The sequence below is a fragment of the Vanellus vanellus genome (genome assembly GCF_965231255.1).
Source record: "Vanellus vanellus genome assembly, contig: HAP1_SCAFFOLD_35, whole genome shotgun sequence".
Classification (NCBI taxonomy): domain Eukaryota; kingdom Metazoa; phylum Chordata; class Aves; order Charadriiformes; family Charadriidae; genus Vanellus; species Vanellus vanellus.
The window spans coordinates 355,058-378,535 of NW_028128889.1; the positions used below are offsets into that span (position 1 = coordinate 355,058).

At 50.9% G+C, this 23,478-nt stretch overlaps 3 protein-coding genes across 3 annotated transcripts; 2 read left to right on the plus strand and 1 right to left on the minus strand.

Moving 5' to 3' along the window:
- Positions 1-2,600: 2,600 nt before the first annotated feature.
- LOC309683851 (olfactory receptor 14C36-like) lies at positions 2,601-3,533 on the plus strand (the record flags this gene model as incomplete). Its single annotated transcript, XM_082499844.1, has 1 exon — positions 2,601-3,533. The coding sequence occupies one exon, from the start codon at positions 2,601-2,603 to the stop codon at positions 3,531-3,533; it is 933 nt and encodes a 310-aa protein (XP_082355970.1).
- A 10,565-nt stretch (positions 3,534-14,098) lies between these two features.
- Positions 14,099-15,036, plus strand: LOC309683980 (olfactory receptor 10AG1-like; the record flags this gene model as incomplete). The annotated part of the gene is given in 2 exon segments (XM_082499945.1): positions 14,099-14,504; positions 14,507-15,036. Coding segments are annotated over 2 exon segments (936 nt in total).
- A 6,297-nt stretch (positions 15,037-21,333) lies between these two features.
- LOC309683852 (olfactory receptor 9G19-like) lies at positions 21,334-22,323 on the minus strand (the record flags this gene model as incomplete). Its single annotated transcript, XM_082499845.1, has 1 exon — positions 21,334-22,323. One exon carries the CDS (start codon positions 22,321-22,323, stop codon positions 21,334-21,336), a length of 990 nt encoding a protein of 329 aa, XP_082355971.1.
- Between the last annotated feature and the right edge of the window lie 1,155 nt (positions 22,324-23,478).

Sequence of the window (23,478 nt, forward strand, 5' to 3'; positions counted from 1 at the left end):
AGCAGGGAGAGGCTGAGGAGGAAGGAGTACATGGGGGTGTGGAGGCGGTGGTCTCAGGCTATGGCTGTGATGATGAGGGGGAAGTGAATACTGCTTTAGCCCGAGGGCTTCCAGCTTGGGATGAGACGCCTGCATTCCCTCAGCTGAATCGCTGCCCTGCACAGGGGAAGCCAACCCCTCCCTGTCCCACCCTGTGTGTCCTTTCATTTAGGGCAGTAATGGCATTTCCAGAGGGGAACATTTACAGCCTTTGCAGGCAACCACACTCTGCTGTGACAAACCATGCTGCTGGAGTCAGTCTCTCTGCTCTTTAGAGAGGGACAATTGGTGATTCCTTCTGCTGACTGCAAAGGACATTCCCCAGGGGTGACCTGGAACACCAGGGATATCTCCAGGGAGCTGGGGCGGAGACAGTGACCCCTTGGGCTGGGTCTCTTCTCCTGAGCTGATCCAGGCTCCTAGGACAGGGGGAGCTGGTGGCAACCGGGCAGTGCTGCACTGAGACAGCTCTGCCCAGGAGCAGCTCCTCTGCAAAGCCCAGCAGGGCCGGGGGCACTGCCTGCAGGTGACAAGGGAAAAGGAGAGAACTCGATTTCAACAGCTCTCTGAAGCGGGAAGACAGCTTAAATCTCACTGCAGGAGAAATCCCCCAACAGCCCTTAACATGGTAAGTCTCTGGCTGCAGGGCAAGGCAGAGGAGAACCCTGGAGGGCTCCTCTACAGCTGGCCCAGCTCATGGCTGGGAGGTTGTGTCTCAGTGTTTCTGCCGGCTTCTCTAGCGCAGAGGAGGAGGACATTTTGTGGAGCTGTTATTAGCTGCCAAAATTGCCAGAAGGACAGGGCATGCCACCTCCCTTCTGCCAAGGATGGCTGCTGGGGTGGGAAGCCATGGGGTGCACCCCAGGGTGCCCCGGGCTGTCCTTCAGAGCTGTGTCCCTCCACCCCTGGGAGCTGTATGCCGCGTCAGGGACTCTGCTGCTGCCGGGCTCAGCACTCAGCCTGCCCAGGGAGCTCCCCACGGCGCTGCAGGGAGAAGCTCTGGGTAGACGGAGTGACCCACGGCAGGGTAGGGTCCTTCTGCCTGTCAAGGGGGTGATGGGTGGGTCAGGGCTGCTCTTAGCCCCTGCTCACAACCGAGACTTCTCTGGAGGGGACTTTACATGAGTATGACCAGGGCAGCCTTGTCCTGCTCAAGCCTGTTCTTTCTTGAAGCTGTGCTTGGAATTTTTCGCTGGTTTGTCTGCATGGGAATGGAGATAAGGCTGGCTGGCTTAGAAAAGGGCTGGGGCTCCTAAGCCACCACTCTGAGGTTTACGAGGAACCTCAGCAAGTGCCTTCAGCACCCATCAGTCTGCACGTAGCACCAGCATCCCCTTTCCAGCTTCCTCAGGCTTTGTGACATGCTGGTTGGCTCCTGCTACCGTGGAGATGCCCATGGGCAGTGCCCCTCCTTTGGGAGGTGTCTGCAAAGCAGAGCTGAGCCCGCAAAGGGTGGGATGAGGTCTGTGAGTGATGAGGGGGCACAGAGGTGGGGACAGAGAAGCAGCTCCCAGCAGGGACAGGTTTAGGAAACAGAGATGGAGGGAGGGAGGGAGAGGGTGGTGCTACCAGAAATGCCGAGGGAGGGGGGATTCGGGCACCTTCCTGCCATCCCCAGCAGGGCAGAAGCCTTCCCCAGAGCAAAGCCTCTTTCTCCTCTTCCACCCAGCAGAGCCTCTGCCCTCCAGGCTGTGGCCTTTCTGCCTGAGTGGCCTCCTCAGCAGCCCCAGCCCCGGGGAGGAGAAATTCCTGAGTGACCATCTGCCTGTCCCTGTCCTGCCTGCCTTGGCAGGGACATTGAGGCATTTCTCCATGTTTCCCCGGTTCTCTGTGCTGCCTTTTCCCACCAAGACTGCAGGCTCTGAGCACTGCCATGGGAGGGTCTGGGACTGAGTTCACATACACCCCCAGCACCCTCCACCCCCACCTCAGGACACCCCATCTTTAGGATATTCCTCTCTTTCTTGGGTGTGGAGGGGCTGCTGGGCTGCAGGCTGCTCTCCATCAGCGCACCGCTCTGCCGTAGCCTTTCTGTGTCATCCAGGAGCCCCATGGAGAAGACACGTCTCACTCTATACTAAGAGACAGCCCCTTTTGCATCTCAGGACTCACAATATTTCACTTCCAGTACAGCAGAAATGCAAAAAAAATCTGTTTTAAAAACAATGCTCCAGTGTGGTGGGGCAACTCGAACAAATTAAACAAATCAAAATCTCCAGAGTTCTATGCTGTAGTTGAGTGAATTGGGAGCAACAATGGTAAAAAGCTCTTCTCTATCAGAAGCAGATTTCATCTGAAATCACCCTGTGTTCATGTTGAACATTTGCTGTATGGCAGAACTGACTTCTCCAGAGCCCTCAGCAGCACCCCTGCTCTCCTGGCAGCCTCAGCCAGTACCAGTCGCAGCTCAAGGAAAAGGGAGCTGCACAAAAGTGTTAGTGAAAAGACAGAGGCATTTTGAGGGATTTCTAAAAAAAAAGTAGGTTTTCCTGAGAGAGGTATACCCTAACTTGTCACTGTCTTTTCCTCACTGGACATGACCCTGTGGCAAGAGGCAACAGATGGCCAACAGCAGCTCCATCACTGAGTTCCTCCTGCTGGCATTCGCAGACACACGGGAGCTGCAGCTCTTGCCCTTCTGGCTCTTCCTGGGCATCTACCTGGCTGCCCTCCTGGGCAACGGCCTCATCATCACTGCCATCGCCTGCGACCACCACCTCCACACCCCCATGTACTTCTTCCTCCTCAACCTCTCCCTCCTTGACCTGGGCTCCATCTCTGTCACTGTCCCCAAAGCCATGGCCAATTCCCTCTGGGACACCAGGGACATCTCCTATGGGGGATGTGCTGCACAGGTATCTGTATTTCTATTTTTTATCTCAGCAGAATATTTTCTTCTCACTGTCATGGCCTATGACCGCTACGTGGCCATCTGCAAACCCCTGCACTATGGGACCCTCCTGGGCAGCAGAGCTTGTGTCCACATGGCAGCAGCTGCCTGGGGCAGTGGATTTCTTGATGCTCTGCTGCACACTACACATACATTTTCACTACCTTTCTGCCACGGCATTGCCTTGGACCAGTTCTTCTGTGAAATCCCCCAAATCCTCAAGCTCTCCTGCTCTGACTCAGACTACCTCAGGGAAGTTGGTCTTATTGTTCTTAGCGCCTGTGTATTCTCTATGTGTTCTCTTTTCATTGTGCTCTTCTATGTGCAGATCTTCAGGGTTGTGCTGAGGATGCCCTTGGAGCAGGGACGCCACAAAGCCTTTTCCACGTGCCTCCCTCACTTGGCTGTGGTCTCCTTCTTCATCAGCACTTCATTTTTTGCTTACCTGAAGCCCCCCTCCATCTCCTTCCCAGACCTGGATTTAGTGATATCATTTCTGTACTCGGTGGTGCCTCCAGCAGTGAACCCCCTCATCTACAGCATGAGGAACAAGGAGCTCAAGGATGCCCTGAGGAAAGTGATCCCATGGATCTTGCACCATTAAGACACCATTAACAATAATTTGCCTCCCCTTCTCTGCAGGTTTCCCAGGATGTATTTTAGACTTGGCCTCTAATCCCCCCTCCCCCCACCCCACCCCCCGCCTCTGGTTATCATACTTAGAGGTAATTGCTTGGGTTCAGAGTTCTTCACGTGCGACTCAGTCCTGTTGTGTCTGATCCTTGAAGAACTGTGTGTCACTTCTTGCCTCCTTAATAACACCTCTGCAATAAAAGGGGATGTCCTGAGTGTGGTGCCTGAAGACTGGGCTCTCCTTGATACAGTTGAGGTACAAAACAAACCCAAGGAACTGAACTTTCCAAGTGTTTTGCACCTTTTTCTTCCACTTCAACCTGTCCCTCCTCGACCTGGGCTCCATCTCCAATGCTCTCCCCAAATCCATACCCAATTCCCTTTGGGACACCAGGACCATCTCGTACTCGGGATGTGCTGCCCAAGTGTTTTTTCTTTTCTTCCCTCTCACTGTCATGGCCTATGACCGCTGTGTTGCCATCAGCAAACCCCTGCAGTACAGGATCTTCATGAGCAGCAGAGCTTGTGTCCACATGGCAGCAGCTGTCTGGGGCAGTGGCTTTCTCAATGCTCTGCTGCACACTGCCAATATCTTTTCACTACCACTCTGCTTCCAGCTTGACCAGCACAGCCAATAGGTAGCCACCCCATAGTCCCAGGGCACCACAGCCACCTCGCTCGGCAGAGCATCAGAACAGCCGGTCAGGCCAGCTCAGATGCATTCACCTGGGCAAAGGCTCTCTGGGGAACAGGGACATCTCAAGAGAAGATCAGGGCAGACTGTGTGCGGAGCAGGAATGAACGAGAAAGAAAACCATGTTTCTGACTGCACCAGCTCAGGGCAAACTGTCCTGCCACTGGGTAGCAGGAGCTGCCTGAGGAGCCCTAGGACCAGGATTCTTGTGCTGCGCTGGAGAGGGGTCTGTCAGACAGGGGCCTTATGCGGGTGGGGATGAGGATACCCAGCACAGGAGAATAGGTCAAGAGTGTCAGTGTCCTACAGTGCTCAGGCAATCTCTAGCCTCTAGCCCCAGGGCTGATGAGGACGCTGGCAACCCTTCTCTCTGGCCCCGACAAGTTCCTGTGCCCTTCGGCGGGGCTCGGGCTGTGTTGTGAATGCCCAGAGCTCTGCAGTACCATTGTCCTCGGTCTGGTGGGGATAGGGTTAATCTTCCCAAGGAGCTGGCATGGGACACGTGCTAATCAGTACAACAACGGTGCATCAGCTGCAATATGGCACTAACCAAGACTCTCGGATTCCCATCCATAAGCTGATTTGTCAACTAGAGACTCAAGCAGTCATCAGCAAGACCCACTCACCCTTTCATGGTCCCATATGGCCAGTGCGAAAATCTAATGGAGAGTGGAGGCTAACAGTGGACTATCATGGCCTGAATGAAGTCACGCTGCCACTCATCACTGTAGGAGATGACTTGTAAATTCCCTGAAACAAATGGTGAGAGACCAAAGACAGGGGAGGCCCTCTGAGCCTCACTGAGGAACGTCTCAAACACAAGTACCTTGAGATATGGCTGTAGCCAAGGGGTGGATAATGTGGAGTCTGGATAATGGAGGCCTTGTGCTCAAAGAACTGATATGGCTAACACTTGCTTCTCTCTTGTGTCACTCAGGAGAAAAAACTCATCTCGATAATGCAGGATTCATCTGTGTGGGGGAAGTCTTGTGAAGACAGGGGTTTCTGCTCAACTTGTGAAGATTGTTAGTTCTCTGTTTTCGGGGCCATCGTGTCTGATGAATGACCTTTGCCTCATTATTCACAAAAAGTATATTAAAGTTGGCTGGATGAGGGGAAAGTCGTGGATGTCATCTACCTTGACTTTAGCAAGGCTTTTGACACTGTCTCCCATGACATCCTCATTAGGAAGCTGAGGAAGTATGGGCTAGATGAGGTGACAGTGAGGTGGATTGAGATTTGGCTGTGGGACAGAACTCAGAGGGTTGTGATCAGCGGCACAGAGTCTAGTTGGAGGCCTGTAACCAGTGGTGTCCCCCAGGGGTCAATACTCGGTCCAATTTTGTTTAATATATTCATTAATGACCTGGATGAGGGGACAGAGTGTATCCTCAGCAAGTTTGCTGATGATACCAAACTGGGTGGGGTGGCTGACACCCCAGAGGGCCGTGCTGCTATCCAGCGTGACCTGGACAGGCTGGAGAGCTGGGCAGAGAAGAACCTAATGCGGTTCAACAAAAGCAAGTGCAAGGTCCTGCACCTGGGGAGGAAGAATGCTAGGCACCAGTACAGGTTAGGGGCGGACCTGCTGGGAAGTAGTTCTGAGGAGAAGGATCTGGGGGTTGTGGTAGACAGTAAATTATCCATGGCCCAGCAATGTGCCCTTGTCGCCAAAAAGGGCAATGGAATCCTGGGCTGCATAGGGAAGAGTGTGGCCAGTAGGTCGAGGGAGGTCATTCTCCCCCTCTACTCTGCACTGGTGAGGCCACAACTGGAATACTGTGTCCAGTTTTGGGCTCCCCAGTTCAAGAGGGACAGGGAACTGCTGGAGCGAGTCCAGCGAAGGGCAACTAAGATGATTAAGGGCTTGGAGCATCTCCCTTATGGGGAAAGGCTGAGAGAGCTGGGACTCTTTAGCCTGGAGAAGAGAAGGCTGAGGGGAGACCTTATTATGGCGTACAAGTATCTAAAGGGTGGGTTGAAGGAGGATGGCGCCAGGCTCTTTTCAATGGTTCCAAGAGACAGGACGAGGGGCAATGGGCACAAGTTAGAACACAGGAAGTTCCGTTCAAATACACGGAAAAACTTCTATACGGTGAGGGTGACAGAGCACTGGAACAGGCTGCCCAGGGAGGTTGTGGAGTCCCCTTCCCTGGAGATTTTCAAGACCCGCCTGGATGCAGTCCTGAGTCATGTGCTCTGGGCAATCCTGCTTTAGCAGGGGAGTTGGACTAGATGATCTCTAGAGGTCCCTTCCAACTCTGATAATTCTGTGATTCTGTGATTCTGTGATTAACTTGAGATGTGTCTTCTTGCCCATATGTATATGTATTGATTTGGAATACTCTATAGTACATTAGTGTGAATCTTACATCTTTGAATCTGTAATTAAGTCACTGTTCATTTATTCTGTTAAATCACTTTGCAAACCTGTAAACCAGTGAATGATTAAGTGCTGCTAAAATTCAACCTCTTGGTCTACCTTAAACACTTATAAATTTTTTATCACTGTAAATCATAACCATGTCAAATATTTCCCTCTGCGACACCGCTTGGCATGATAAAATACATCAAGGCATCGTTACTCAGCATCAGATCCACCTGCACAGTGCCTTTCCCTACCTGTAATCACAGCCTCCAGTTTTCTGCTCTAACAAACCCATGGGGAGGCTTGCTCTGGAATGGCCCTCTGTGGGGCCAATTAATGCTCCAACACACTTTGGCGTTTGCTGCTGACTTTAACTCCTGGACAGTTGTTCAATCTCCTCTCAGTATCTGAGGTTCATGGGCTCAGCACCAAATACACCATGGGGCTCGTTAAAGTGCAGAAAGCCCAAATGAGCAACATCTCTTCTGTAATTTTCTGCAGGGCTTCCAGGCTTGTACAGCTAATTGGAGAGGTCTCGGGAGTCTACTTACAGTGGAAAATTTCAATGTGAACTTAAAAAAAAAGTGGTTTTAATTTTGAAGCATATTTTATTTTATGTTTTCAGTGTACAGAAGTGCTGGCAGCTTTCTCCAACTGATATTGAAGCAGAGGGTGTCCTGAGCAGATCTGCAGAGGCAGCAACAGCTGTCTCCTCGAGGTCCCCCACTGTCTGTACAACTTTCCTCCCCACCTCCCCAACCCCACCACTTCTCTCGGGGGCCGCCTGGGACTTGCATTCTTTTCCTACATCACATTTCTGCACTGAACTCTGTAGACGAATGTTAACAGCTCCTTTGCACCAATTCCCGCGTGATTTACCCTGAGGCTTGGCTGTAAATAGACACAGGATCCTTATTAATTTTGAAAAACCACAAGTAAAATACAATTGTTAATTAATGAATAATAAATTATAATTAATTTAAAATTAATTATATTAATAATTTAATAATATTAAGAAAATTAAGAAAAAGAAGCAACACACTTCTCAAGTGTATGCCAAGTCCAAACCTCCAATAAGGTCCAGTTTCCTCAAGCAATGACCATACATGACACACTTTAGGCAAGAGAAGAGGAAAAGATTAATATATACACAGTTTGCAAGTTGGTTTAAGAGTTAATTCAGCAGATTACCAGAAGACAGGAGAGCTTTTAGCTCCACGAAGGGGAAAGCAGCAACTCCCTGAAGGTCAGAGCAGTGAGAGATGACTGAAGGAACAATGAGTAAGGAGAGGACAAAAATCCTGAGGACTAAGGAAAGAGCATATGGCCAGAAATTACTGAATGTATAATAAAATTTACATTTGACATGTCTTGGGGAAAATTCATTAGTTTTAGTAGAAGTATTCAATCACTTCAGCGAGTGACAAAGTGCTCCTAACTTTTTAAATGTTGACAAAATTTCTCAGGTTCTCGAGCAGAGCTCAGCATCCATTCTTGGCCAAATTCCCAGCCCAGAGCCTTGTCACCAACTCATGTCTCTCGTGATCTCCCTGCCCATCTTCCTGTGGTCACATCTACCTGGCTGCCTCTGCCTCCTTATCCCATGCTCACCTCTAGCAAATGAAGTTGGGGTGTTGTGGGCAACATTTGACTGTCAAATAAAAAATCATTTGTCAATGTGGAAAGCAGTATTGAGTCACGACTGAGAAAGAAAAGAACCTGTGTTCCATCATGTGCTTGTTAACATCGTCAGACTTTGCAAAACTCTTCCTCAAAGACAGACTCTCCTAAAAATCCCTCTGCAACCGTACAGAAATTGAGATGCAAGAATAAACTCATTACAGTTGCTGCACACTAACAAGCTCCCAGGGGAAAGTCACCAGGAGTGGAGGGCCATGGCAGGAATAAAGAGGCTTGGAGGTTTAGCAGGGTCTGCTGAGGCTGTGGGTGATGAAGCTGTTTCAGGGAATTGAAGCGGGCTTCCCTGGGGGCTGATTGGAGCAGAAACTCAGAGGCAGCGATTTGGGGATGACAAAGAAAGGTGGCAGAGACGTCCTGTGTCGTGTAGCCCCTTGGATGTGCCCTGTCAAGCCAAGGGGCCCAGTGCTGATCCGCAGCCCATTGAAATGGTGATGCTTTCGGTCACCAGGAGCTGAGGTTTCCTTCTGGTCTCCACAAGGGCAGAAGCACGCAGAGTGCCCTTTGCTTCTCAGACCTGGCACTGCCCAGCTCACCCCAAACCTTTGCCTCTACCCTGACCCTTACACCTATCCGAGACCTCTCATCTTTAGCCCTTCCCTGAACACTAATGCCAAAGCTGAAACCCTCAGGTGCCTCAAGCCTAAACCATAACCCAACTCCCTCATCCTGTCCCTCGACCTCCCTTCCTCTTCAACCCCTCTCCTAAGCCTCACTCATGTTTCCCAGGAGGTAGAAAGAGGAGAGGGATTGTGAGGTTTCGGAGGGAAAGGCCAGGGAGATGAGATGAGAGGTTGGGGGCAGGCAAGAGGAAGATGAAGGCAAAAGTGTCCTTTCTGGAGAGTAGGTTGGGATGTCATTTCTGCTGGAGGAATCTGGCTGCTGAGAAGCAGCATTGTGAGGTGCTCAAGAAGAGTGAGGGTTTCATCAGAGAGAAGGGAGTGGAGGGAACTTCAAAGGAGAGGTGTGTGAGAGGGACAGCGCTTGGTTGCTGTCTGTGAGGTCCCTACTCATGCCATGCTAGCCTTAACCCTGGCCCTCACCTCCAGCCCTAACCCCACCCCCTAACCCACAAAGCTGACCAGTACTCACATCAATTACAAGAAGACCTAAGATGAATCCCAAACCCTCACCCTGAGCCTCACCCTGATCCCCAACCCTAAAAGGGAAGCTCTTACCCCTCGCCCTACCCTGAGCACAAAGTAGAAATTCTCACCAGAATTTCGGGTTCTCCTGAACTCAAACTGCTAACAGAAACCCCAACCCCCTAAGCCCCAGCACCCTCCCTCCAAACCCCTAACCTTCCACCTGTCCTCTCACCCTCACTCGGAGCTGTTTTTCCCCGTGAGGAAGAGTGAATGCAGAGACTGTGATGTCCTGGAGTAGTCACATGGTGCTGGAAGGTGAATGTGAGATGAGATGTCAGATCAGCTTGTAGGTGACAGGGTGGGTGATGGTGAGGAAGTTCCTCTTATGTCAGTTGTGCATCACAATCTCACAGCTGCGTAACAGGCAGGTATCTGTGAAGGTGACTATGAAGCCAGTTCTGTCTGAGAAACTCGCAGGCCATAAAAAGGAAAATGGCTTGGATGTAGATTGTGAGGTCCCATCTGTCTGTGCAGGTGATAGGCAAGAGAAGTCTCATGGCTGGGTGAAGCACTGTGATGAGCTTGGACCCAGGCACAGTCACCAGGAAGGCCCACCAGGAAGGCACGGTGTGGAAACTAAACGACTTTCTTTGGGCTTTTTGCACTCAAACACTTCAGGAAATGTCCATAGAGTTCCATCCAGTGATAGTGGTGGGAAAGGATTCCCCTGTCATAAGGAATCTTTGGCCAGACGACCTCCAACACTTCTACTTGCTCTTCATGGAGTCAGAGCTTAGGCTTTCTCCTCCTCTTATTATCTCGGACTTTGCTAGGAAACTATCTCAGCTCTGCTGCACAGAGTGCCCTTCTTGGACAGTGAAGAGCCCAGCCTGAACTGGTGGCCTTCTAGAGCCCTAATGCCCACCTGGGAGAAGGAGTTAACATCAAGAGAAAGAAGCGATTCACCACGGCCCACAGTAAGGTCACCTACCTAGTGGATGAATGGAAAGTGGGGGATGTAGTCGTTGTGGCTTTTCATAAGGCTTTTGATAGCTTCTCTCACAGCATCCTTCTGGAGAACTTGTCCAGGTACACGGTGTGCTGCGTGAAGAACTGGCTGAACGGCAGGGTTGAACCCATGCGTAGAGTTTCAGAGTAAGAAATCAAGGACTGCATGAACCTCACTCAAGGGCAGGAGATGCTCTCCCCTGGGAGCTCTCCCCTATATAGCCACGCAAGGCTGCCTTGGTCAGACACACTCATCCGTTTGGGGGGCCCTGGGGCCACAGCAATCTGTACAAACATAGATATGTGCAGTGCCCTGAAAGGACTACATGAAAGGGCTACAAAAATGATTAGGGGATTAGAAAATCTCTCCTATGAGGAAAGGCTGAGGGACTTGGGTCTTTTTAGTCTGGAGAAAAGAAGACTGAGGGTGGATCTTATTAATGCTTATAAATACTTAAAGGGAGAGTGCCAGGGGGATGGGACCAGTATTTTTCCAGCGGTGCCCAGTGATAGGACAAGAGGTAACGGGCACAAACTTGAACATAGGAAGTTCCATCTTAACATGAGGAGGAACTTCTTTTCTTTGAGGGTGGCAGAGAACTGGAAGAGGCTGCCCACAGAGGTTGTGGAGTCTCCTACCCTGGAGACATTCAAAACCCGCCTGGACGCCATCCTGTGCAACTGCTGTAGGTGACCCTGCTCTGGCAGGGGGGTTGGACTAGACGATCTCCAGAGGTCCCTTCCAACCCTGACCATTCTGTGTTTCTGTGATTCTGTGACACAGGCCTTCTTACCTTCCCATGAACCTCCAACGCAAGCTTTCTCTCCACACCCTCTTTGAAGGTGAACCTGGATTCAGACAGCATAAGCAATTGGAGTTTGACCTCTCAAGACCATCTCCACCTTGGAGCTAATACAGGGCACACCCAAGTTGGAGGCCCAGGGAGGAGGCGTTGCGGAGCAGCCTTTTCCATTTCTGCAAATTAAAGCTAAACACAGATTGAATTTGCTTCTTTACTGCTCCTTTCTTGCCTTCCCCTCCCACCTCCCCCTTCTTACAAGCTTAGCAGTTTTCCTTTGAGCAGCTAAATCTCATTTCTCAATTTCTCTGTTTTCAAAAGTCATGTTCTGGAAGTTGCTCAGACCCTTATAATCATTTTTCTGACAGTCTTTCTCAAGTTGGTAATGATGCTGTGGGTGTCCGGGGAGGAGCACTGGTCGCACCAGCATTGCTCTCTTCTCTCCTGGGGTTCTTCACTGACTTATAACCAGGTGGGAACAGGAGTGGCAGAGTCCGGGGAACCCCATCCAGGTGTTTTCCAGGGAAATGACAGAAAGGAAGAGAGGTCTGCACCGTCTCCTGCAGCATCATGGAGTGAGGAGCGTGTCCCTGCATTGTGGCTTCTGACAATGGTAACTCCCTTTTGGCACGCTTTGAAGTGCTGAGAGCCCGTGGCAGCACAGCCACTGCCACGGCAGCTGCAGGCATCTGTGGGGCTTGGCTGGGCTCAGAGGAGCAGGTTTGGTTCAGCTTGGAGAAACACTGTTGCTGAGACAGTCCCTGGGTAAAGAGTCCTCCAGCAGTTTCCCACGCCAAAGCCAGTCCAAACCATGCACTGTGTGTGATCCTGTGAAGCGCTGAGAAAGAAGATGCTGTAGGGTTGGGTGGGGAGGGGAGTGAAAGGAGCAGACAGTGCTGATTATGGAAAAGCTGCCTATAAGCGGCTGCTTTCTGTTAAAAACTTGTGTACACTAAATGTAATATCTGACAGTATTTCAGGAAATAAAAAGTATTTAATGCTCCTGTGCATTGGCGTGCATAAGTTGTGAGATTAGGAAAGAGATCGTGGTCACTTTTCCCTCACATAAACCCTGATTTTCTCTTGGAGATTTCAAAGGGCAGCTCTAAGAGAACTCCATGGATAAAACTCACCAAAATAGGCAGGAACAGTAGGAAGAGAATATTAAAAACAAAAGAAAAAAAAATCATGCTCTTAAGACTGGGTGTCTGTGAATTCAAGCGACCTCTTGGACCAAACTTGGTGTGTTTTTCACTTGGCTAATGGGAACGCTTTTATGACATGTTTTCTAACCAGCTCTTCTCATTATCGATACATCAGAGTTTAAGACGACTTCTGGAAGGCAGTCAGCGGGTGCTGCAGAGACGCAGCCAGCACCCTCAGTGCTGGAAGAGAACATGCCTTCTCCACATCAAATCAAAACTTTTAGAAACCCTTTGTTTGAGTCTGTTATTCACAAGAAGCAACCTGCTACTGCAGAGCTGCTTGTTAATGGCTCACGTTCTTCCGGTGTGATGCACGAGAAGTCCGTGTGCTGTGGGAAATGCAGAGGGGAAGGCTCAGTTTCCCAGTCAATGAGAGCATCGCTCAGCTCTGCAAGGGCTTCCAGGGGCCTGGGAAACATCTCTGCCTTGGCATCAGAGCGACCGAGCCCTCGGTAAACTGCCATAAATCCATGCGACAGAGTAGCAAGGTCAGGAACAGGGAACTGCACAGAGCTCCTTCAGAAGTCATAAAAGCCTGACCTTTTCAGGAAAACCACATACCTTGGGAGATCACCCTCTAATCTCCACTCTTCTGCCTTTGATCACCTTTGTTTTGGGATGCATTGAAAGCTCTTTGAGACAGTGTTGCACAGTGGCTCCTTTTAGCACCCTGAGGGATTGGGATAGATGCACAAATAGCACCTTTTCTGCCGTGTTGAAATGCCCCATCAATGTTTCTGATTCATGGACAGAGAGAAGTTTGTTTTCTTTCTGATAGAGTTCACCTGTCAGCCATGTAGAAATGAAAAATTTGGATCCAAAGCATGTCTCCCTGCTCACCGTGTGTGGACAGAGCTTCAGGAGATGAGTTCTTATGTCTCAGAAGAGCTGAGGTAAATCTCTCTCACTACAATCTAAGAGTGAAATCTGGTGTTGCCTTACCCTTGCCTTGCCCTTGCCTTCCCTTTCCCTTCCCTTCCCTTCCCTTCCCTTCCCTTCCCTTCCCTTCCCTTCCCTTCCCTTCCCTTCCCTTCCCTTCCCTTCCCTTCCCTTCCCTTCCCTTCCCTTCCCTTCCCTTCCCTTCCCTTCCCTTCCCTTCCCTTCCCTTCCCTTCCCTTCCCTTCCCTTCCCTTCCCTTCCCTTCCCTTCCCTTCCCTTCCCTTCCCTTCCCTTCCCTTCCCTTCCCTTCCCTTCCCTTCCCTTCCCTTCCCTTCCCTTCCCTTCCCTTCCCTTCCCTTCCCTTCCCTTCCCTTCCCTTCCCTTCCCTTACCTTACCTTCCCTTCCCTTCCCTTACCTTCCCTTCCCTTCCCTTCCCTTCCCTTCCCTTCCCTTCCCTTCCCTTCCCTTCCCTTCCCTCATCTACCAACAGACAACGCTTTTTAGAACATCTCCTCTCAAGAAGGAAAGACACATTTTTCCGGTCCATACTGCCAAACTCCATGATTTGGACTGAACATCCCTGTTCTGTTTTCCTCTTAGAAGCCCTTTCTCAACAAGCACCTGGTGGTAGACTCCCATACAGCCATGCAGATCTTGTTGGGGCTTTGCTAACACTGCAGTCACACCTGCGCTGGCGTCTGCAGTCTTTCGCTGTGCTTGAGGGGTGTGGGATGGTGGATGGGCCACTGCCACTGTCCAGTGAGCGTGGTGTTTGGATTGCTCTGTAGACAGAAAATGCCCCAAAGAAAAGGCTTGGAGAATCACACAGCCGGACCTGAATTTCTTCTTCTGGGATTTTCTGACCAGGCCAACCTGCAAGACTTGTGCTTCACAGTCTTCCTGATCATCTACCTCATGGTCCTTGTAGGGAATGGCCTCATCGTGTTCATCACTTTGGTAGACCCAAACCTCCACAGCCCCATGTATTTCTTCCTGAGGAATTTATCCTTCCTGGAAATCTGCTATATCTCCATCACGCTGCCAAAAATGCTGCTGGCTTTCCTGACGGGAGACGGCAGGATCTCCTTCCTTGGCTGTGCTGCCCAACTGTATTTCCTGGTTTTGCTGGGAAGCACCGAAAGCCTTCTCCTGGCTGCCATGGCCTACGACCGCTATGTAGCCATCTGTGACCCCCTGCACTATGGCTCATCATGAATGGGAGGCTCTGTGTCACACTGGTAGTGGGGTCATGGCTGGCTGTCATACCAGTACAGGCAGGGCAGACATACCAGGTTTTCACTTTGCCCTTCTGTGCCTCCCGTGCCCTTCATCACTTCTTCTGTGACGTGCCCCCTCTCTTGGAACTCGCCTGTGCAGACACTTTCTGGAACCGAGTGATGCTGCACACCATCATCCTGCTCTTTGCAGTCCTCCCCTTTTCCTTGATAGTTGTTTCTTACACGCAAATTGTCAGGGCAATCCTGAGAATGCCCTCAGTTCTGGGCAGACGCAAAGCCTTTTCCACCTGCTCCTCACACCTCGGGGTGGTGACTCTCTTCTATGGCTCCGCGATGGTTGTGTACTTCAAACGACGGTCAAGAGACTCTGCAGACACTGACAAATACCTTGCCCTGTTTTACACAGCTGTGACCCCCATGCTTAACCCTGTCATCTATAGCCTGAGGAATAAGGAAGTGAGTATTGCCCTGAAGAGACTCCTATGGAGAAAGTGATACTGCAGAGTTTGTGAAATAAGCCGAAACAGTACCAAAAGCCCCCACAAGGTGTTTGGTTGTGTGACCACAGGTGTCCCATATTAGCTTAGAGAAAAGTGGTGTCCTGCCTGGCTATGATCCTCCTCAGGAAGGGGATAGGTCTCCCGGGACATACCTGCCATCTCGGATAGCTCCACCTCGATATCTTCCTACTCCAGAACATCCGCAGTTCCCCTGGAGAGTTGACTGCAAATAGCTTGTTCCGGCTGTGTCGGCCCAAGCTGCCAGTACCTTGAAAGGAAAATAGTCAAAGAAGTCAAAAGGGATGAGAGGGTGACACATCCCATGAGAAGATGACCAACCTTAGGTTGAGAAATTGTTTGATAGACCCCATTGAGTATCCGGAGTGTCCTTGGATGGAATCACCGTAGGAAAATTAAAGATCTGAAAGTCATCTTCCCCTTCCTGATGGCGTGTCTAGGAAAGGACCAAAGGCAAAGGAAAGGAAGGGATCAAGGTGGGTTGGGGAGCAACAAACATGGGAAACAGAGGGAAAAGGGGTTAAAAAGAGCTGGTCACATGTAAACCGTTGGCTGATCGTATACTTAGCTGCCTGCGACTGATCTCTCCAGCCTGTCCTGTTTCCTTACTAAAGTTCATTTCCAGCAAGTTTCTGGGGTGAGGGGGCTCTCTGCTCTTTGTGCAGACAAAGTGTGTAACACGCTGATGTTCTAGCTCTTGCTGAACAGCATCAGCGCCTTCTCAGGGAACAGACTGGGGAGGGCGCAATGGGTTGGGAGGGGACACAACCAGGCAGATGAGCCCAACTAACCAACGAGATAATCCCTACCATATGACATCATACTCAGTAATAAAAGGGAAAAGAGGGAGCTTTCCAGAAATAGCCACCTTTGTCTCGGGTACTGGCTGTGCATCCCACTACACATGGGAGGTAGGGAGTGATTGCTGTTGCATCACTTGCTCTGTTTTCTTTTCTTTCTCTCTTCTTCCACTTATCCTTCACTTATTAAACATCTTTTAAAATTCCAAACCCAAGTTTTCTTGCTTGTATACTTCGTTTCTTCCTGCCCCATCCCACTGGGGGCACAAGGGGTGGGGAGAAGGAGTGAGCAGCTCTGTGGTGCTTTGCTGCCCACCGGGGTTAACCCACAACACCAGAGCAGTCAGCGAGTAGAACAAGAGCCCTGGGGGCAGTTATTTTAGAGCCCCCACGTCTGGACACTGGAGAGCCAAGACTTAAAAACTGCACAAGGTCCAGGAAAGACCCCTCTGCTACCCATCCAGGGAGCTATGACCTCTTCACTAATGCTCTCTCAGCCCAATCACTCAACTGGTGCTTTACCCACCTGGTTGTCTACCCATCCAGACTCTAGCGTACTAATTTGAATACAAGAATATTGAGGGACACCGTGTCAAAAGTCTTCCTGTGCTGAGGCAAATGACATCCACTTTAGTCCTCTATACAGGTAGTTTATCATGAAGGCAATCAGCCTGGTGAGGCATAATTTCCCCTGACTATACAAGCACACTGACCATTCTTGGGCACCTTCTTCTCCCTTATGTGACTAGAAATGTCACCTGCAGGGGACTCATTCAATGGCACACTCTCATCAAAGCCTGTGGTTCCACAGGTTGAACTTCTGTGCTTTTTCAAAGATGGGTGCAATGTCCCATGGGTCCACTCACCAGGGATCTCTCCCATCACCGTGGCTTTCCAAAAGTGACAGACAATGGCCTTGCAGGGAGAGCAGCAGCTATCAACACACTCCCATGAAGTCTGTTGGTCCTCACAGACCTGTATGCGGTGAGTTCATGAAGTAATCCCTGACCGCACCCTCATCCACTGCTGGTTGTAATTCTCCTCTGGAGACATGACCCTACACACAAAGGCCTGGGACATGTTGTTGAAGAGTCGGGAGAAGGAGGCCTTGAGTTCCTCAGACCTATCTGGGTCTGCTGTTAGTAGGTTCTCCACCCAGCTGAGCAGCTGGCCCTACACTGTCCTTGTTAATTCTTTCCATGTTAAGGAAGTGGTAGCAGCTCACCATCTTACCCTTGATGTCCCCTGCAAGGGTCGAGTCTGAGGAAGCTTTGGCTTTCCAAAAACATTGTCTGCTTCCCTGGAATGTGATTCCAAGTTCCTCCTTGACAGCCTGCCCTGCTTCCACCAGCTGGTCCCCACCAACTCTGCAGCGGCCTGCTGGATGGGCTGGACTCCTCACCATTCCGCAACAACGCTTGGAGAGAAGGAGGGGAGAAGTGAAAGAGGGGAGGACGGAGGGAGGGAGGGAGGGAGGGAGAAAGAAAAGAAAGGAAGGACAGACAGGTCAGTTCTCACAGTGGAGGGGAGGTCTGCAGGGGTGTGCACTGGCATCTGCCTAAGACCTACTAAGACTGAATGACTACGCAATCACACGGCAGGTGAAATTCATTGTAGACAAGTGTCCCTGTGCGTGCACAGGGTCAGCCACCCTCACGTCAGTGGTACAGTGCTGAAGAACATGCTTTCCTGGCCTGAAAACACAACCAAGTGATGGTGTGAACCCCAACTCTGCACTGCAGTGAGAAAGCACTGACTGTATCAGCAGCCACACACAACACCAACACTTCATGGGCCTTTCACATCCCCCTGTGTCTCCTGTAGAATTAATAGAATGCAGTTGCTCAGAGGGCTTTTCACTCACACCTGCACTAGAAAATCCTCCTCACGGGCAAGGCAGGGATGGATCCTGGAAAGTCTCTCCCAGCTCAACATTGCTGGTCCTGTGGCTTCAGCAAGAAAATTTGCAACAGGGCCATGATGATGCTGCTGCAAACACTGCCGTGAAAAATGGAAGCAGTTGGGTGCGTGGCTGTTTGGGGCTTGGCAGTGTCCCTGTGCGGAACACTGTCCATTAAAACAGGGAGCTCCATTTCCCTCTCCCCAGCTGTCCATGTAGCACTGAGGATGGGCACAGCACAGCAGTTGCTGCTGGTACAAAGGCCTCCTAGGAAAGGGCAGAGCTCGTTGCAGACCAAAGCAGAGGTGCATGTGGTGAGCTTTCCTGAAAGGGTGAGTGTCTGTCACAAGATGGCCCATGACACAAGGATGTGAGGAGAAGCAGGACATGAGACGGAAGGTGTGGGAGGTGGCCATAGGGAGAAGAAATCAAATTGGGTTTGGTCACATCTGCACAGCTTGGCTGTGGGTATCAGGAACAGCAGCTGATTCCCCTTATTGTCCAAATTTTGACCTAGCCAAATGGTGTTCACTTTCAATGTGGTTTTATTGAGAGGGAAGGGGGAGTTTGTACAGGAAAAGCACATGTTCACCCATGTGGCCACACACAGACCCATCGAGCAGCATGCCCAGCCCTACTGACAAGCCGGTAGGAGAAAAGCTCCTGAAGAGGGTGGATGGAACAGGCAGGTAAAGAGGGGGAGAGCTGGGCGTCCCAGAGCAGACAGGGAGAGACAGGGGTCTGGGAAGAGGCAGGAAGGGAAGACTATGGCTCTTGGAGAAGACAAAGAGAGTCACTGGTATGCTCCCATCTCTGACAACTCCAGTGACAGCAATCCCCATGATGGCCATCCCCCTCCCAACCTGAATTCAAGATCTTGTGCTTTTATGCCACATAGGAGGTTCGGGAGAAATCCCAGCCTTTGGGCTCTTTGCCCTGCTGTGTGTCCTGTGCTCTGCTGGAGGGTTTAGTTTCCCAGGCCATGGCACGTGCCTTTTCTAGCCTCGGTTTGGGGTTCCCCCTCACCCCTTTTAGCTTTTCATTTTCTTTTTAGGTTTTTGTTTTCCTCACCTGCATTTCCTTTTCGTTGTTGTGCCTGCCCCTGCCCATCCAGTCAAATCCCACACGGGATTGCTCGGCTTGCACTCACCTCTGAGGGAGATGATGCGCTCAGCACCTGTGAGGCGCTCATGCACGGGGAAGCACCGCGCTGTCCCAGTGCCTGCCTCAGCACTGGAAAGAGGACTGTCAGATCCTGCCACTTCTCTTTTCCTCTGGGGATGGACCCAGCTAGATGAGAGGGTTGATGTGGGAGGAGGGCCTGCTGGAGCACAGTGCCTGTGGTGGACTTCTGGAGGGAATATTTGAGATAGACCCACCAGCACTGTGGTACCATGGGTACGTGACCTCTTCCGCAGAAGGTCAGTGTCACGTGGCTGCAGCGAACAGGACACGGTGGCATTTAAAATCCTACGAGAGGTGTGCAAGATGGCCTGAGCCTGAGGCAGCTCCAGCACCCTTGGAGAGATGGGACCAAGCTTTTCAGGAACAGGCTGAGGTGGGGTGGCAGGGATGGGCTCTGGGCACAGCCAGGCTGGCAGGCCTGGACAGGGAGAGGGCAGGTCCCATCTGTGGGGTTTAACTGGGAAAAGTCACAGTAACTCCTGAGGAGCACACCTCTCGCACGCCTGTCTGAGCTCAGGCAGGGCTGGCACCAAGACAAGGGCTCCTGGGGCAGGGCAGAAGGAGCTGAGCTAGGAAAGTTTGATCTGATGACCCCCAGGTTCAAGCCCCAACTTCAGCAATGGGTTCCCCCTTGGCCTTTTGCAGAGCTGTCCTGTCTTCTTCCAGCCTTCCCTGGTCCTTGTCTGTCCACCCTCCCCAGGCACAGGGCAGAGCTTCCCCCAGGCTGGGCACTGCTTGGGTGAGGCAGAGGGTAGCAAGAAGGGCTTCAGTAAGAGTGTTGGCAGCCAGAGGACGGCAAAAAGTTGTGGTGGCACTGCTGAGTGGGGCAGGGTGCCTGGTGACCAAGGGCATGTGGAGAGAGTGTCAGTGAGCTGACTGGTCCTACGCGACTCTCACTCATACAGACATGAAGAGTTGCAGCCAAGGGTGCTGAGGGTGCTGGTCAAAGTCATTGTTTGTCTGCTTCTCTCATCCTGGGAAAGCCATGGAACTCAGGGAGGTTCCTGATGCTTGGCAGAAGGCAAACATCCCACCCACCTTCATGAAGAGCCAAGAGGAAATTCAAGGAACTACAGTCTAGTCAGCCTGACCTACGTCCCCGGGACGGTGATGGACCAAATATTCCTGGAAGCCATTCCCAAGACCTTGATGGTCAAGAAGGGGATTGGGAACTGTCAGCATTACCTCAACAACGGCAAACTGTGCCTGACCAACCTGAATGCCTTTTACAACAACACGATGGGCCCTTGGGATGGGGGGTGAGGTGGATGCAGTAGCCCTTGACGGCTTGGTGAAAGGGGCTGCCTGGGTGGAATATGTTTATCCAAAGCAAATGCCATGTTCCCCTTGCCACTGCACTGGGACAACACTATGCAACAGGCCCGGCTGGGGATGACCGGCTGGAAGGCAGCTCTGCAAAGAGGGTGGGCGGACAGCAAGTGGGAGAGGAGGGAGCAGCGTGCCCTTAGGATTGGGAATGCCAACAGCATTCTGGGCTGCATTAGCAAATTCAGAGGCAGCAGGGAAAGAGCAGTGATGCTTTCCCTCTGGGAACCGCATCAGGACTGCCATGTCTAGTGTGGGGCTCCCCAGCATGAGAGAGACTGTGATAGACTTTATATAGTCCAGCAGATGCTGGAAAGATGGTTGAGACCTGGAAAACTTGATGTGCCAGGAGAGGCTGAGAGAGCTAGTTTTTAGGGTTTTCTTGAGAAAGCACTCAGAGCGAAACACAGCAGCAAGGGCCCAGGAGAGGTGGTGCAATATCAAACATTAGAGATATTTCCATTTACCGAGACAAGGCTCTGAGCACCTGATCAGTGTCAAAGGACTTTGGCAAGAGATATGGCACATCAGGGGTGAGTGTCAGTATGAAACCGGTTTGGTTTTTGGTGATAACAGTGGTGGAATTGAGTACCGGAGTTGAGTACCGGAGTTGAGTACCAGAGTTGTGCTTTTGTTTGCCCCCACTGCACTGAAGTCATTAGAGCCCATTAAACTAATCTTTCTGTTTAAAAACAGTCTTTCTTTCTGTGAGTGTTTATGAGCTCTTGAAATGTGCACCACAGGGGGAGATGACTCCCATCTTGGGTACCCATATGAAGAAAGGTGCCCTCTTGGTGGCCCTTAGATAATATTCTAGTTCAAATATCTTTTCTTACCTCCATCAGAAAACGAAACCTTGACACTTCAACAGTTCCAACACATAAGATCATCAAGGAGTTTATTATCATGAAAAAAGGAAATGTGTGACATTTTAAACTTTGGTTTTTAAAGAATGATATTTCTCTCCAAGGACTTTTTGCTATCTTCCCCTCACCACTGCACCAGTGGTCTCAGTGGCACGCACTTCTGAAGAGCCAGCCGGTATCCAGAGCTTTCAAAGGAGCTAGAAGTGTCTTTTGCCTGTGTCAACAGGGGACCATGAGCTCTGGGTGAGGACCAGGGCTTTCCTCATGATTTTCCTGAGTGCCTCCCTGACCTCCCTGTTCCGCAGGCTGTAGATGAGGGGGTTGACCAGGGGTGTGAGGATGGTGTAGAAAAAGGAGAACAGTTTATTAAGCTGCCTCAGAGGAGCTCTTCTAGGCACCATGTAGACAACAAAGAGGGTTCCATAGAAAATGGTGACGAGAGTGAGGTGAGAGGAGCAGGTGGAGAAGGCCTTTTCTCTGCCTGTGCTGGATGGGATCCTCAGGATGGCAGCTATGATGCACACGTAGGAGCCCAGTGTGAAAAGAAAGGGAAAAACTATATCCAAGGTACCAAACAAGAAAGAAACAGTTGTGACTGCTCTGGTGTCACTGCAGGCAAGCTCCAGCAATGGGGTAAAATCACAGAAGAAGTGGTCAATGGCCTTGGGGCCACAGAACTGCAACTGGGACAAGGCGGCTATGACTACCACCAGCAGCAGTGAACCCGATAACCAAGAGGCAGCTGCCAAGTGTACAGAGACCTTCCAGGTCATGAGGCTTGCATAGACCAAGGGCTGGCGTATGGCCAAGTACCGATCATAGGCCATGGCCGCCAGCAGGAAACACTCAGCAGTGGCAAAGGAAGCAAAGAAGTAGAACTGAGCCAGGCAGCCGTGTGCAGAGATGCTGCTGTCCCCAGTCAGGAAGCTGGCCAGCAACCGAGGCAGGATGGTGGAGCTGTAGCAGGTCTCCAAGGAGGACAGATTGCCCAGGAAGAAGTACATGGGGGTGTGCAGGTGCCGGTCTGCCACCACCAGCACAACAATGAGGATGTTCCCAAATACGGTGACTGAGTATATCATAAGCAAGAGGAGAAAGAGCAGGTTCTGGACTGTGGGGACGCCACTTATTCCCAGCAGCACAAAATCGGTGGATGATGTCCCGTTGTCCCTTTCCCCTTCGGCCATGTAACTTTCCTTATCTTTCAGTTCCTCCAAAGAGGACCTATGAGAAAGAAACACATTTCAGTGTTTACCTTCAATATTTTTTTGTGTAGGGCGTTATTCTCTTCACATGAGTTTGTGTTTCGTGCCTCGTGAAAGTAGAAAAACAAATGTTCTTCCTGATAGGTAAAGAATGCTCAACCCAGAAGACCCTCTGCAGATTCTAGAGGCCAGCTGCCCAATGGAAGTTCTTTCTCACTGCGCAATAAATCTATGATATGCATTTGCTCACACAGAAACACATAATTTTCATACGCCTGTGGAAGATGTGCTATAGGTGTTGAGGATCAACATCCTTCTTCTCTCAGGAAAGACAAAGTGTGCCAGAGAAAACAAACCCCGCTTTCCAAAAAAGCCCAGTGTGTGAAGAAACATGGCAGACACCACCCTTCCTCCAAAGCAAGGGATGGGCACGTGGCAGGGTGAGTGGCCACAGCTCCCTTTAACACTCCCATGAAGAGGAAAGAATTCCCACCCCAATCCTTCCCCACCACCCAACACAGGCAAATCCCTCCCATTGAGAAAGGGCAGGTCAGGAGTTACTGCCTCAGATGACCAAAGCACTGTGCTGGGGGACTGCCAGAGAGCATGCTGAAAACCACATTGCGGGTCAAAATGTGGCATAAAAAGTGACAAGGAAGGGATCAAAAAAACCCCAAAATAGGGAAGGGGTTACTGGGAGTGAGCCAAGGCACATGGGAGAGGTTGTGCAGGGAGGAAGGATGGGAGGGCAAAAGGAGCCAAGTCCAGACTCCCTTCAGTGGTTCCAAGAAGAAAGGACACATTGAAATACAGGAAATTGGAATTTAAAGATAGTGTGGTGAAATACTGGAAGAGCTGCTCAGACAGGCTGCAGAGGTTTCATCCCTGTGGCTATTAAAAACTTGACTGGGCATGGTCCTGAGCCACCTGCCTCAGCTGACTCTGCTTTTAGGAAGCGGGGGCTGAACAGGCTGATATGCTGGGGTGGCTTCCAAGCCCAGCCGCTCTGTGACTCTGTGACTGGGAGCTGCTGGGCAGAACCTGTTGCTTCACATTTTTCCCTCATGAGCAGTGGTTCCTGAGGGGTTTGAGGATGCCTGTCTGCAGATCCCAGCCCAGCAGCAGGACTTCGGCATG